The sequence below is a fragment of the Phalaenopsis equestris genome, unplaced genomic scaffold (assembly GCF_001263595.1).
Source record: "Phalaenopsis equestris unplaced genomic scaffold, ASM126359v1 Scaffold000002, whole genome shotgun sequence".
Taxonomy (NCBI): Eukaryota; Viridiplantae; Streptophyta; class Magnoliopsida; order Asparagales; family Orchidaceae; genus Phalaenopsis; species Phalaenopsis equestris.
The window spans coordinates 1,079,494-1,091,928 of record NW_018164444.1 but is presented as its reverse complement, the minus strand read 5'-3'; the positions used below and the strand labels follow the sequence as shown (position 1 = coordinate 1,091,928).

Genomic DNA, 12,435 nt, shown 5'->3' with positions numbered 1-12,435 from the left:
TCAGGAAATAAAGTATGAGTTCTACAACAGAGTGAGGATCACATTTGATTCCATGAAGAAGTATTTTGTTCATGTAATTAAGTGCAAATAAATAGGAAAATATACGTTGTTGGGTGTAGAATTGGAGATTTTAGGGTGATAGACTAAAATCTCAAATTCGGTCTTAGTGTTTAAAAACTAAAGCGAGAGTTAGACTTCAGGTGAAGGAAAGTGCGAGCTCTGGAGTGGGAGCCAGTATCCTTCTAGCCTAGCAACGGATTTGGGGACTAAACCTAAGATTAGCCAATGATTTTCTATAACACTGTATCAGGAAAGAGAATTAAAACTGTTTCTATTTGGCACAATACATATTAAAACCATTTATCTCATCTCATTTTACCAAAATCTCATTATAGTGGGAAAAATATTTTTTCACATAAGGAAATCTTCATCACATAAACATAGTTTAATAGTTTAGTAGTTATTGTTTAAACTTTGCATTTCAATTTTGCTAATAGTTAAATAATTTAGTTTTGATAATATCTCAGCATTCGAAATTAGTGACAGTAATTTTGTTTTACCTTCTGTGAATTTTCTAGTAAATTTATCACTTCAAATTTAAACATTCTCCGTGGGATCGATATTCGAGACTTAAATAGAAAGACTTTTATTACTTGATAACGATGCGTATACTTGCGTAGAATCTCAACATTAATTGCTTAAATTTCTTAATCATAAATATTGCATCAAGTTTTTTGGCACCGTTATATACGGAAGTCAAACTTATATAAATTTTACACAACTATATTTCCTTGGGATCAATGAGCAGTCTCTCCATTATCATCTCCAGTCAAAATCATGTTATCAATAACACAACAAGCATAGTGATGTGACCTCCATGTTGTTGAAAGAACATCGTATTGTCGGCATTGATTTGTTAATATCCCTTGCCCACCATAGCCTTTCTAAATGTGTCAAACTAGACTCGAGGAGACTACTTCAAGTCATAATGTGACTTCCTAAGCCTATACACCTTGCTCGTTGTCGACCTATATTGAATCTCAATGGTATCTCTATATACACCTCTTTCAGTAATGTACATTTAGAAATACAGTCTTCACATTTGTTTGGTGTAACTCTAACCATAATTCACTAACAGAGAAATCAATGTCCTTATTGTGCTCACGTTCGTTATTGGTGCATAGATTTCATCTTAGTTAATGTCATACGTCTGACTATACCATGTTGTCAATAATCGTACATTGTAACGCTCTACCATTTCTTCTGGATTTTGTTTCACTGTGAAGGTCCACTTGCACCCAACAACTCTTTTTTTCGTTGGTAATGACACTATTTCCCATGTTCTATTTTTGTTGAGAGCCCCAAACATGCATAGCCGCTTTACACTTAAAATCCTTCAAAGCTACTTGTCAACACTTTGATATAGAGACTGTGTCTAAAGATGTAATGAATGTTCAATGCACAAGTGATATGTTAGATTATGAAATAAACTAAGAAATTTCATGTTCTCACCAAAAACGATTAAAAGTATGTCCCGCATTACAGTGAGTAGACCTTTATAAATTTATGGGGTTGGAAGTAGACAGAAGAGGAATCATATCACTTGTGAATTTTGAGACCAAGGTAGATGTTATAGGTTTCTAAAGAATCGGGGTAGACCGCGACAAGGGACTTGCTGACTTGAATGACACTGCAGGCACAGTTCCCTCATTTTGCTTCCTTCTCCTTGAATAAACCCTCAGCTCTCCTTCAGCCTGAATTTCACCACTTTCGGGTTCAAATTTCTCCTTTTTTGGTTCCTCGACCGATTCATCCCATATACAAGACAAGGCATCACTCTCACAAGCACCAATTTTTCACTATTACTACTCGCCACCTGGTATTTGGCGAGTCACCAAAGGGTGAAGTCACTTCTAGGGTATAATACAGTTCGAGTTTCTTAAACAACAAATCTATGCTCACAAACGGTCTCTTCTCTATTATACTCCAACAAACATACTTCTTTTTGGGTAGCCCCATGAAAACATATTTCACAGCTCTAGGATCCAGCTTCCTTATTGATGATCTGTTGTCATTCACAAAAAATACAAAGCTAAATACATTCAATGGAGAATCTCACTATTCTCTTCTTTCAACATTTAACAATGAGACTTTTAATCCAATAAGCTCGAGAGTATTCTGTTGATTAATTGATCAACTATCAAAATTGCTTGCCCCTACAAACGCTTTGAGATGTTCATCAAAATCATCTTGTTTCAGCCAACCTCTAGAAGGTTTTTATTCTTCCTCTCTACTATTCCATTTTGTGTCGGTGTGTATGAACATATGGTTTGATATTTTATTCCTTAGGCTAACAAGTATTCCCCAAACGCCTTGTCCCATTGTCAGACCGCAATACCTTCACTATTGTATTGAGTTTGGGTTGTCTTGTAAAATTCTTTAAAACAAGAAAGTGTATCACCCTTGTTTTTCATCAGATACAATTAAGTAACACGAAAAAAACAATCAATTAAAGTAAAAAAATATAAATAACCATTTATTGAACTTGTACATAATATAGATGACCATTCATTGAACTCGTACATAATCCCAAATTAATAGAATGTATCAAATCAAAGCCACAATAACTCTTAATCCCAAAATTGATATAAAAGCTCCTAGTAAGCTTACCAAATTCACAAGGGTGTAAACGAGCCGAACACGAGCTAGCCCGGGCTAAGCTCATGTTCGGCTTGTTAAAAAATACCACTATTTGTGTTCGGCTTGTTTATATTTCAAACAATAAAAAACTCTTTCTAGTTCGGTTTGTTTGATTAGTGAGCTGAACACAAGTTATTCTTGAACAAAGAGTCATTTTGACAACCTTATTCACGCATGCAGCCGTTAGGGGTGAAATCTAGCCTAGTTTGAGCGAGCCTAGGCTCTACTTTCTAAAAATAATTATTATTTGTGTTCAGAACGTTTATATATCGAGCTCAAAAATTTTATTTGTGTTTGGCTAGTTTGCTTATCGAGTCGAATACGAGTTGTTCACGATTAATGTACTATTTTGACAATCTTAGTCACATAACCTTGGATCTTAAGGGTAGACAGGATTTAAATCTTATTATTTATATTAAAATATTCATTGAAGTAAAATTAATTTTTTTATTCTATTCTTAATTAGCAGTTCTCATTGGTTATAAATTGTTGTTGCATTATAGTGTATATATATATATACATACACATACATATATATATGTATGTATATATATATATATATGTATGTATATATAAATATAATTATTTCGAGCCAAAACAAATCGAACACAAACGCACAAATCTTTGTTCATATTCGGCTTGTTTATACTTCGAGGGCAAAAAATTATTCGTGATTAGATAGCTTGTTAAGCGAACTAACCGAACACGAGCTAATTAATGAGCTGTTTTGACAGCCCTATTCACAAGCATCACATACAAGTTTTTTCTTATGTATTTTTTCGTAAAAAAGGATACAAATGACTCAGTAAGCGAAAATAAGACTGTCTCATACGTTTGTGATGTAGCAGCAACACATCATCCACACTTCTTCCAGATCCTCCTACTCCAGCACTCTTTACCATGAATCACAAAGTTGGGTCCATCCCCCCTCTATCCAAGTAACAAAGTTTACTATGCTACGTTCCAGTCTTGAGTATCTGACCTGTTTATTTCTCTTGAAATATCACATTTAGAATATCAAATGACACAATACATTTTAATTGAAGAATAGTGATATTAATGGATAAAATGTTCACTATAAAAGGAGCACACAAAACATTTGAAAAAGTCATAAAATCAATACACCATACTGTATCCTTAACAAGTATAGACCGTGATGTTCTCTAAAACTATTAGATAAGTTTTAAAGAGAACACTCTAGTAGTGTCTGTCACATGTCAAGATACACCAAAATATACTATTCATTATGATGATTTTGTTGTCAAAATAACGACAAGAGCATGCGTATAACGAATACCTTTGTCAGAGTGACCATAAGTAGTATTGTTACCCCTTAATGATGATGAAGTGGATGCATTCTCAATCCCATCACCTGTTATTTTTTGCTTGCTCAGCATCTTAAAAAACTCATGATTATTATCGATAAAGACCATAGCTTTCTTGTTCTCGTTCTCTGTTACCATTAGATTTGCCTAATAGCTCTCTCTTCCACCTCTTTGACCACATGAACACGACCATGACCACCAAACAATCCACATCCACCTCTCTCTCTCTCTCTCCCTCTCTCCATAGGTAGCCTAGAACAGACCTTGCTCAGATGGCCTACTTCATTGCATTTGTAACACTTGCAAGTCTCCCTCTAAACACCTGTTAAAGCTGAGCTCGAGGTAGCCAAAGTTAATCGCTTACCTGGAATTCCACTTGGCTTAGAGTGTAGTCTCATGGGACTCTCTTCCTGTATCATCGCAGTGATGGTTTCATCGAGTGAAGGGATCATTTTTTTGGGTTGGGAGGACCGATCTCGTCTAATCAAAAGACGGGTTTAGAAAAGCCAGTAACAACATAGTTCTCATCCATGCAAAAATTTCCCCCTTATTGCATCCCAGATCACCACAGCTCGACATCGGTGAGGAGTAATCAAGATCTGCCCACAACCTCTCTAGATCTATGGAGTACTCCTGAATCGATCTATCACCCTATATCATTGTCTCTATCTCACGTTAAATCTGAAACACTCACATTTGGTTCTTAGGTCCAACATAAATTCCCTTCAAATTCGCCCAGATGTCCCTCAACTTTCGAATGTCATCTATTGATGAAGCAATCGGAGGAACCATCGAATTGAGTAGCTAGCTGTAAACCAAGGCGTGTGCGGTCATCCACTCATCCCCTCAGATTGTCATTTTTTTGCTGGACCTTCGTCAGATATCCCTTCAATCTCTTGCCTACTAAAACATTTTGATCCGATGTAATCAACTCAGATATGCGGTCGATCCATCAAGTTTCAGATCCATAGAGGAAGATCAAACTTCACCTGCATCAGAGAATGTGTTGAGGTATTGGCTCCCGTAAAAAACGCTAGCTCTCTGTATGAGCCTGACCAAAATCATCAAAAATTCAAAACTTTAATATCTATCTTTTTCAGGAGCTCCAAATCTTTACCTCTCATACTTTTTCCATGTCATCACATGCTCAATTTAACAATTCCCCAGTCTCTCACGTGCGCATTTTCTATCCGGACACCTAACGTACCTCTACGTGCGGTGCAGGTTATTCCCGAGTTATTTTCAGGTTATTTCTGAGATCTCGAAATAACCCAGGAATAAGCTATCTAGGAATTATTTCTGGGTTATTTCGGGATCCCAGAAATAACCTGAAAATAACTCAGGAATAACCTGCACCGCACGTAGAGGTACGTCAGAAATCCGCAAAAAAAAATTTTTGGTCTCTCACACATTCAGAACGGAACTTCTTTCCTCCATAGCTCTGTTGTCACACGCGCTTCACCTCTACCCTGCACCAAGCCGCTCGAACCACTCTGCGGCAATTCAGAAGTCGAAGGCGTCGTCTCTTTCATTTGGATCGATCCTCCCTGTACCGAGCCGCTCTGCACAGCAGCGCTGTCCCCAACTGTTCGGTCCTAGGTCACGCGTGAGCGTGTCGTTGAATCGCGACCGTATCACGAGATTTCTTCACGCAAGGGCAGCCATCGGTCTCGTAGCGTGTAGTTCACTTCCCAGATAGCTTCCGCAAGCCCGTCGCCTGCTTTCCTTCACGATTCTGTACGCCGCAATCCTTTGTTGTTTGCTACGACTGTATCACAATATTGGAGAATCGAAGGCTCTGAACCCTAGTCCATTTCATTAATAACTTATGGCTCATATAAAACCTCACAACTTCTTACAAATAAATTTATCTAATTCTTCTATTTATAAAAAGAACCCTTAAGTAAATACTAATCTCAACAATTAGGTTGGATGTGTGTTGCTGGTTTGGGATTAGGAGTTCATGAGTAGTTGTAGGTAAATTAAAAAAAAAAAAATGAAGTATGTGACGAGAGATAGTGAGAGGAAGAGAGGAGAGGAAGATAGAGAAGGTAAAGTTAGTTCATAACTTGATTTGATTCCATCAGAGAGATGAAGCTTAGGAGAATACTTGGATGAATTCAATATAAAAACTATTAAATAACTAAAAAGGAATACTGTACAGTGCTACTAATAGAGGAGTTTATTATAGCTAAAGGACAAGTGGTATTGTGGAGTGATGGTGCTGAGTATTATGAATTCAATTCTTCCCATTTTATTCAGTGTGTATTTCTTGCAGGTGTGGTGTGGCTTCTTGGCTTCTTCGTTCGGGTTTTTTCATGTTAAATCTTGTGTTCTCTGGATTCAGTGTATTTCTTGCAGGTGTGGTGTGGCTTCTTGGCTTCTTCCTGTGTTCGGATTTTTTCATGTTAAATCTTGTGTTCTCTGAGTTTTCGAATTTTGTGTGCTTTTGTTCTATGTTTTGCTTATGATCTCTCCAAATAGTTTTTGCATCTCTCCCAACATTCGATATAGTTGCATCTTCTGAAAAAATAAATGTGAAAGATAAGTTTGCATAACCATTGGGCTACCTAACGGAGGGCATCTTCAATATCAAACATAGAGTGCCCATGCTTAACATCATTTTGTTGTTGATGCTATTTATGATTTTTCATTTCTTTTTTTAAGTTGTACATAGAATTTTTGTAGAAATACTTAGATGTTTTGAATGAAAGTGCTTGCTATGTCAATATAAGATGGGAATTTCCATGACCACTCGCTCAATTTTCGTACTTATTTTATCCAAAGGTCCTGGAAAGACTTATTTCACTGGCATAGAATTACCATTACCATTATGTCCAGCTGAAGAAGAAGGTTTGCTGCTAAGAGTTGCTTCTCATTTTTGACTTGTTTGACAAATGCTAGTAGGATTGGCTCGATGCTGGTTCTCTCCGCTTGTTGTATCTGTTGTAGTAGTCTAATTGCTGATGACCTGATTAAAATAGAGGAAAGCCTTAGCATGAAAATATATATTCAAGTTGCTGATAATGATTTTTCACATAAAATAAACCTCAAAATGCAGCACCAACTGCATTTTTAAACTTGTGACCGTTAATATTCCATTCCCATGCTGTTCTCCCCCGTCGAAATTTGGATACAATTGAATTAGTGCAATTTTGTGAATGTTGAGTAAAGTGAAAAAATTGTTTTTCTAATATAATATAGCTATTTTTACAGCAGTATTTACTTATTTGTATATATGTTTATATGTATATTTGTATATGTGTGTGTTTGTGTGTAACTCTTATGTATTTACGTATCTAACTCTTATGTATTTACGTGTAACTCTTATGTATTTACGTATCTAACACCTAAAGTTTAATATTTACATTTATAACACTTTGGTATTAAAACCTTATGCATGAAAACATATTTTTCACTTTTAAATGTTCGTGATAGTGATATTTTTGATGTGATGTCAAAGATTCTATTGGTATGTAAGTAAATATAAATGTTTAGGTTAGAAATATATAAATATGTAAGAATTATGTGGTTGTATTTAAAAGACCCCTTTTTATTCTTGTTCCATGAATAGTTAAATGTTGATAGCCTTTCTCTAATGTTGTGTCTCAGTTCATCATATATAGCTGAAAATTAAAAATTGACTTTTGGCTCGATGTATCATTCTATTTGCTTATTGAGAATTTTGAGAAAAGTGACAAAATTTACTATTCTATTTCAGTGTAGCTATCGGTACATCATCTATATATATATATATATATAAAGAACATGTATTTCTCTTTCGTGTTAATGTTAAAAGAGTTGTACTTTTGGTGTGATATGGAAAATTTGGGGAATATAAATGTAAGAAATAATGTTTTGGAGTTATATATATATATAGATACATGTCTTGACTTGCTATCAAGTGCTTTTATAATTTTTATTTTTCTTATTCCATGAAAAGGTATATGTTAATAGCTTTTTCTCTAATGTTGTGTCTCAGTTCATCAGATATGGCTAAAAATTAAAAATTGAACTTTGGATCGATGTATCATTTTTTTTTTCCCAAGTAGATGGAAGCTATGTACTAATCATACCTTGGCATGAGGAGTAATTCATGGAAATAGTCGAGTGCAGCTGATTTGGCAATCATTTTGTTACTTCTTAGTAGATGAATAAATGGATCTATTGGAGTAACCTGAGACAAAAACTTTCTGCAATTTCCATTAAGTCGCATGCATCTCATGAGAATAGTTGTCAAGGCTACACCTTCACTGATTTTGTTTTTCATTGCAACATTCACAAACTTAGTGAGAACCTGAGGAGAACTAATAGCTGTCAAGTGCATATTATTTGTAACATAATCAAATGCCGTAACAAGAATTTCAATCATGGCTATAGATGCTGACGTAGGTGTGATGGATAGAGACCTCATTCCCTGTTTTTCCTTGTTTGAGCTGCACGCAACCTCTACTAAATATGGTAGAAGTTCTAAACTTCTAAGCTCAGAAGGTGAAGGATTGAGCAAATAGATAAGACTTGCAGCCTCATGCACATTTCTCTTCAATGCAGTTGCTAGATTATACAGATGAGAGTTTTCTCTTTTAATATCATCTATAATTGCCTTGTCTACAGATATGAGGCCCAATAATATGGATACTGAAGCCCTCACTTCACTCTCTCTTTTAGAACTTGATAGGTTCTTAAGAAGCTGTTGGAGCATTTCCTGCTTTGCTGAACTGTATTTCAGCACAGGGATATTATGCAGCATTTTCCACATAGTATTCATTTCCCAATTGACATCGTCGCAATTCCATGAATTCTCTGAGGCGCATAAAGACAAAATGACATTTTCAAATTCTTGTAGAAGTTCTCTGGCATTCTGATAAGGTGAGCTATCTTCACTAAAGTCTTTCTCAGTAATGGAGATTTTCTTATTCTTTTGTGCAAAACTTTCATGATGAATCAATTCAGAAATATGATATTTTTTTTGGAATTTTGATGTAATACTGCTCAAGCATCTGACATCATGGCTTGGTGATGATGTTCTAGAAAAAAATTCTTCTCTTTGGTAGTCAAAGTAAGAATTTGTATCCACAACTCTGGAATACAGTGTTGAAAAGTTCCGGTAAGTCCGGGAACCATTCGCTCTGTATGATAATAATTGCATACCATTTGTTTCATTGTCTGGGGCTGGTATTTCACTTAGAGAACCGATTGGATCACAAGATAAAGTACACCTGAGAGCAGAACTTTGGGAAAACAATTCCTACATCAGATTTTTTATAGAAAGAAAACAGAAATATATTATTTGATGAAAAGGAGTTATATTTCTGTTATCTTCAAATATTTCATATGCATACCTGTCAGTAATATTAGCAGCTGAAGGATCTTCATTGTCAAAGAAGACATTTCCTGGACCTCCCTTGGTTATGCATAACTGATTCAGGAACTAGTAACAACAGTAAGTAAGTTATCTGTTTGAAGATCAGAGATTTAGTTAATTTTCTTGAGTTTTGCATATCCATTTTGAAATTGTATTCTGGATATTGTAGATGCGATTTATTCTCCTTGGATTTTACTTTATAAACAGTAACATGTGATTTCTACCTTGAATTTTTTTTATAGTGGACTTCCCCAATGATCTAGATAAGTCTTATGCAATAATATATTTTGAGTATTAGTGGCAGGAGAAACCGTATCTCTTGCATCTCTTAAATTAAATAAGCTGTTTGGATATCAGTTATACCTCTGATTCACTTGCTATAGTGGAATCTGAGCGCGTGGAAACTGATGAATCTGAGTGTGACTCCTCTAGCATCTCTTGTAGAAGTCTTATGTCTAAACTATCCTTGATGTTTGTGTCAAAACTTTCATCCGCAGTTCTCCTGTTGTTAAGTTCAGCAGAATCATGTTCCTCCGCAGAGTTAGACACAATAGCCATAATGTTCTTTCTGCCCATATCATAACTGGGATCTAAGTGGTTGGCTTTCTTAACCTGTATATATTTCACTCCACTTGTTTAGAACAGTCGCATTGTGTGCTAAAATTATGCCACTGAATAGAAGTTTCATGGAGGTTTTTTTGATACTGTTACACATGGATAATGTCAAGGTAGAAATGTGACAAAACCAGAAAGAAAAATGTGAAAAATCTATATTAGAGAAATTGCGGGCACAGCATCTACTAAATATGAACCGTTAAAAGTTAGATATGGGATTTAGGAATGTAAAGTGAAGGATAAATAGGCAGCAGATGGGAAGAACAAGACCTCAAGTAACATAAAAATAATAATGCCAACACTTAAGACTTACATGCATGGTAAGAAGTAGCTTCATATAGTAAAGAAATACTTATCCTAGTAGTTTTAAACATTTTTACTTATCAATTTTACAGTAGATTGTCAAAAAAAAATTGTACTGATGCTTACATCCATGAGGATTGCTAATGTAGGTTCTTGTTCATCTGTTTGGAGAAATCTGCTCCTCGAGAAGCCTCTAAACCTGTGATAATACAGTGAAGTTAAAATCTTTCTTTATGAATTGAAGCCATTTTTTTTTTCCAAGCCACACAATAATGTACTACTAATACTTCCAATTCAGGTTATTCAACATTATAAATGGAAGCCACTTTACCATCATGTGAGCTATGACTACGTATTGCTGTCATAAAAACTCGTTTTTTTTGTTAGATATCTAGACTTCAGCATGTTTGTCTGAATAAGCATGACATTTGGTAGGTTTTAATGTGGTATGGTAGGAATCTAACTTGTACTTGTCATTTACCAGAGAGAGGACACATAAAACAATCGAACTTTTGAGGCAAAAGTTTGGAGGCCATCCTTTTATTATCTATTTTGTCCCCTCCAACTTTGTTACCATGAAAAATGCTGCAAGTCACAATGCGACCATTCAATGATACCATCTAGTGCTTAAGCATTCATTCAATTCATTGTCTCAACCTTTAATACTTCGTATTAAAACTCAAAATTTCTCGTTACAAGCAAAGCACTCACTGATTTATTCTTGATTTATCACAGCAGACCACTTGGTAGAACATTAGAGAGTCCTTGTACCTCCTTGCCTGTTGTCTTGCTGCTTCTTCACCTCCATTGGTTGCCAAAGAATTGAATAAGCTCGCATACAATTCTGGAGCAAGTTCTGTTTCTACACAGCTCGGTAGCACCAAGACTGCTTGAAGAAAATGCATCGCCATCTGCCACTCATCACTCCAGAGCATCCTGATAAGTGCCAAGTGGAAGTAGGAACAGCAGACTATGTATTTGCCTGCTGTGGTTGCATCCTCATCAAGCATTGCTGGAACCTGCAGCATCTTCTCAGAGTTAGCAAGGAGGGTATTTTGCTCTTTTGCTGAGTCGGTATTGATGGCTATTTCAATGGTCTCAATGCCCCAATAGAGGCTTGAGAGGATCGAATGGTCAAAGAATTCGAAGAATCTGCTGTTAGGAATTGTAAGTTTAGAAGTGCAATGGAGCTGGAGGGTGCGGCGGATGGCAGGGCTTGACAGAAGCACACGGAAGTTGTGGCCAACGGTAGATATGATAGTGGTGACAGATTCTGGGTAGGATGGAAGGGGAGCCATTGCTGATATAGGAGATTGCTTTGTTTGCAGCAGATAGAACTGGGTAGAAGGAGAGGGAGGGAATGAGTTATAAGAATTGGGAAACTGGCAATTGAGTTTGCTTTGCCCGTGACTGGCTTAAGACAAAATCCAAGGCTGGCTTGTGGGCGCAAATATGACCGTTGTTTGTTTGTGAGATTTTCCCTCTGTTTTGGGTAGTTATTAGAGCCTTCCCTTTGTGGTTCTGCGCCAGTTACTGTACAGTTGCGCTTGGCAATAGTCAGCTTACTTTTCTCTCCCTTAAAAAATATAATATTTTTATGGTTACAACTTCCACCTTTCAGATTATTTACTTATTTTTATGATTATGAATCTTTCCGTACGAATATATTACTCTCAGCGTGGCAACCAGGAACGTTTTGTGATTGGCTGGAGAGTTTGCTCTAATTTAATTTATCATATGCTCTTTTATTTTAGGGATAATTAGATAAATACAATCTGAAATATTGTTATTACAAAATCTAGCACTCATGTGATATTTTTGAACTAATGAAACGATGTATTTATGTGCGTCATGATCAAATCATTGAAAATTTGATAAAAATGAAAAATATTGGTTGGATTTTTATCTTAAATATTGATATTTATGTGAGAATTTGAAAAATGGATGAATAAGATTTGATCAAATAATTGGCACGTTAAAGCTACATTTGTAAATAAAAATATTTTGGGTGCTATATATGTAATTGCCCCATTTTTGTGAGCTAAACACAAACATGAACAATAAAATAATATGTATGTACGTGTGTGTGTGTCTATATGTACACAATACCACAGGCAAATAGAACCA

The 12,435-nt window shown here is 35.7% G+C and overlaps 1 protein-coding gene across 5 annotated transcripts in view; it reads right to left on the bottom strand.

The window, feature by feature from the left end:
- Positions 1–11,916, bottom strand: part of LOC110017962 (putative E3 ubiquitin-protein ligase LIN-1) — a 22,141-nt gene extending 10,225 nt beyond the window's left edge. The window contains exons 1-6 of one of the 5 annotated variants that reach the window (XM_020715149.1): positions 11,020–11,916; positions 10,435–10,507; positions 9,754–10,002; positions 9,368–9,456; positions 8,102–9,256; positions 6,855–6,996 (exon numbers count right to left, since the gene is read on the bottom strand). In XM_020715149.1, coding sequence (XP_020570808.1) covers positions 6,855–6,996; positions 8,102–9,256; positions 9,368–9,456; positions 9,754–10,002; positions 10,435–10,507; positions 11,020–11,606 — 2,295 coding nt within the window. In that variant the 5' untranslated portion in view covers positions 11,607–11,916. The remainder of the gene's footprint in view (positions 1–6,854; positions 6,997–8,101; positions 9,257–9,367; positions 9,457–9,753; positions 10,003–10,434; positions 10,508–11,019) is intronic. The other 4 variants (XM_020715144.1, XM_020715146.1, XM_020715148.1 and 1 more) reach the window with 4 other exon arrangements.
- Between the last annotated feature and the right edge of the window lie 519 nt (positions 11,917–12,435).